The sequence below is a fragment of the Hippocampus comes genome, unplaced genomic scaffold, assembly GCF_001891065.2.
Source record: "Hippocampus comes isolate QL1 unplaced genomic scaffold, H_comes_QL1_v1.1 scaffold27, whole genome shotgun sequence".
NCBI lineage: Eukaryota > Metazoa > Chordata > Actinopteri > Syngnathiformes > Syngnathidae > Hippocampus > Hippocampus comes.
In genome coordinates this window covers 97,902-100,156 of record NW_017805145.1, presented here as the reverse complement: position 1 = coordinate 100,156, position 2,255 = coordinate 97,902, and the positions used below count along the sequence as shown (strand labels likewise).

General features: G+C 40.0%; 1 protein-coding gene across 1 annotated transcript in view; it reads right to left on the bottom strand.

Moving 5' to 3' along the window:
- Positions 1-455: 455 nt before the first annotated feature.
- plcl1 (phospholipase C like 1) overlaps positions 456-2,255 on the bottom strand; it is an 82,894-nt gene continuing 81,094 nt past the window's right edge. The window contains exon 11 of the mRNA XM_019867713.1: positions 456-1,635. Within this exon, the coding sequence (XP_019723272.1) occupies positions 1,435-1,635 (201 nt within the window). The 3' untranslated portion in view covers positions 456-1,434. The remainder of the gene's footprint in view (positions 1,636-2,255) is intronic.

Sequence of the window (2,255 nt, the reverse complement as noted above, 5' to 3'; positions counted from 1 at the left end):
TGGCAGCCTGTCTTGCATCCAAATGATGTAACTAGTATGACATCATGACGTAGCGACATACAGACTTGTTTTAAGCCGAACAATTCAGAGACCAAATCGGTGCCATGTGGGATCATCATCATGCACGCCGTGGGAAATTATTTCACGAAATGAGTCTGAAATCTATTTATTAATGACAACTGATATGGTGGTTGGCACATTTGCCTCTCAGTTCTGAAGTTTTGTGTTCAAATCTGGGCTCCGGCCTTCCTTGTGTGGCGTTTGCGTGTTCTCCCAATGCAAAAACTTGCAGGATCAAAATATACAGACAAGACTCATGAAGTTTGGGTTCAAAGACGACATAGTAATACGAAGAAAAGACACCCAAAAGGCCAAAGTTAACAACCATCATCAACAACTAGTTGATGTTTTCACACATTCAAAGAGTCAACGTGTTCAATTAGAAAGACACAACACAGCCGAATCTATCTTTATTTAACGCACGTACATCTCTATTGTTGTTATTGCTATACTACATCCATGACAGAGAGCGTCATACTGACTTACACCCTGTCGCACATGTCGCCGGAAATGGGGGGTCATGTGATCCGCACGTGTACTTTGAGCAAACAACCTCTCCAGTTACGCGTCCTCGCATTTCAATCTCTCCGAGTTAACATGACAGGAAAACCAAAGGCCACCGAACAACCTGCATTATAATGCGGTTGCTTATGAATACTGTGCATACATTTCATTTATGTAACGTGATCATCTGTGAAATGACAGAGTTTCTAACAGGATATTACTGACTTAAAGCAGGAGAGGAGGAAATTCAAATTGACCGTGAAATTAAAGTCTAGTAATATCCAGCGTCTGAAACCAGAAAATCCAATTAGACTAAGCTTCATATGAATATAGAAATCACAATATACAAATATACAATATTATTAGCTGGGTTCTTTTTTTTTGTAGTGACAGTGTGCAAGGGGTCCAAATGCAAAAACAGCAAGTAAAGATTAATTAGAGGTGTGTGGGTTGGGGGTCTTAAATCCAGAAGCACTTATTTAGGATTCATTCAATAAATAAATTAAAATCCATATGGCCTCCTGACACTATTGTAATTTAAATGCTTAAAAAGAATTTCATCCATTCAATGTGACATTTTCAATGCTTTTTTTTCAAAATAATTTATTGATTCCATGTGACCCTTATATGATCTTTATATTAAATATGAAGAATTAAATAAAATCTCAGAGTATTTTCTGATACGTTACTAATTCAACAAAAATGGAGTTGAGTTAGACTGAGGCTTAATGTTCTGTCAGAAAATAAAGCGGTAATTTTGCGTCATTCAGAAAAGGCCTCTGTTCAGTTCGAACCACGGTAAGACTCTCACAGAGTGGAACTCACACTGCACCGGATAAAGGGACGCATCCCGCTCATCAAGAAACGACATCAGATGCGTCCGTTGCTGTGCGTGCTACTTCGGCGCCCGCTAAAGTTATGAGAGGTGTAGTGCAGCTCGGCCGCGGAGAATGTGGCTGCGGAGTTGTTGGAGGGAGGATGAGTGAGTCCGGAGGCCTCGCAGGCCAGTGCCACTTGCCTCAGGGCATCCAGGGAATCCATCTTGGCGCCGCGGAGCAGGTCGCTCTGACCCTGACGCAACATTAAGAGGACATCAATGTCTCTGAATGATTAGCAAAAACACGTTTTTTTAAATTCTTTAAATTATTGGTTTAAATTTGAGTCAAAATATAGCGTTGCACTCAAAATGAATTGACACATGGCTTAATAAAAATAAAAATAAATGAATACTGGTAAGAAAAAAAATGCTACAATGTCAAATAGACTTTCATCTTAACCCTTTAAGAGACAACGGTTACGAGAGTGGACACCTATTCAAATGTTGTTTTCTCTTATATTCATTCACTCATTTTCGGATCCGCTTATCCTCACAAGGGTTGTGGGGGGTGCTGGAGCCTATCCCAGCTGCAAACTCCCCACAGGGAGGCCGAAGCTGGAATTCAACCTGGTACCTCTGCACTGTGAGGTCGACACACTAACCACTGGACCACCGCCCACTTCTCTTATATTAATGAATCTTAATGTCGCAGTTGTGAATCAAAAACTACATTGGACCCATATGTCTGTTGCCTTCCACTGCCATAAATTTTTTCATTACGAAAGACTGATTAAAAAAAAAAAATCCAGATGTAGGTTAGAATTATTTGTGCATGAAAAGGTTTAATATTTGTGAACTGTATGTGTTTTACTTG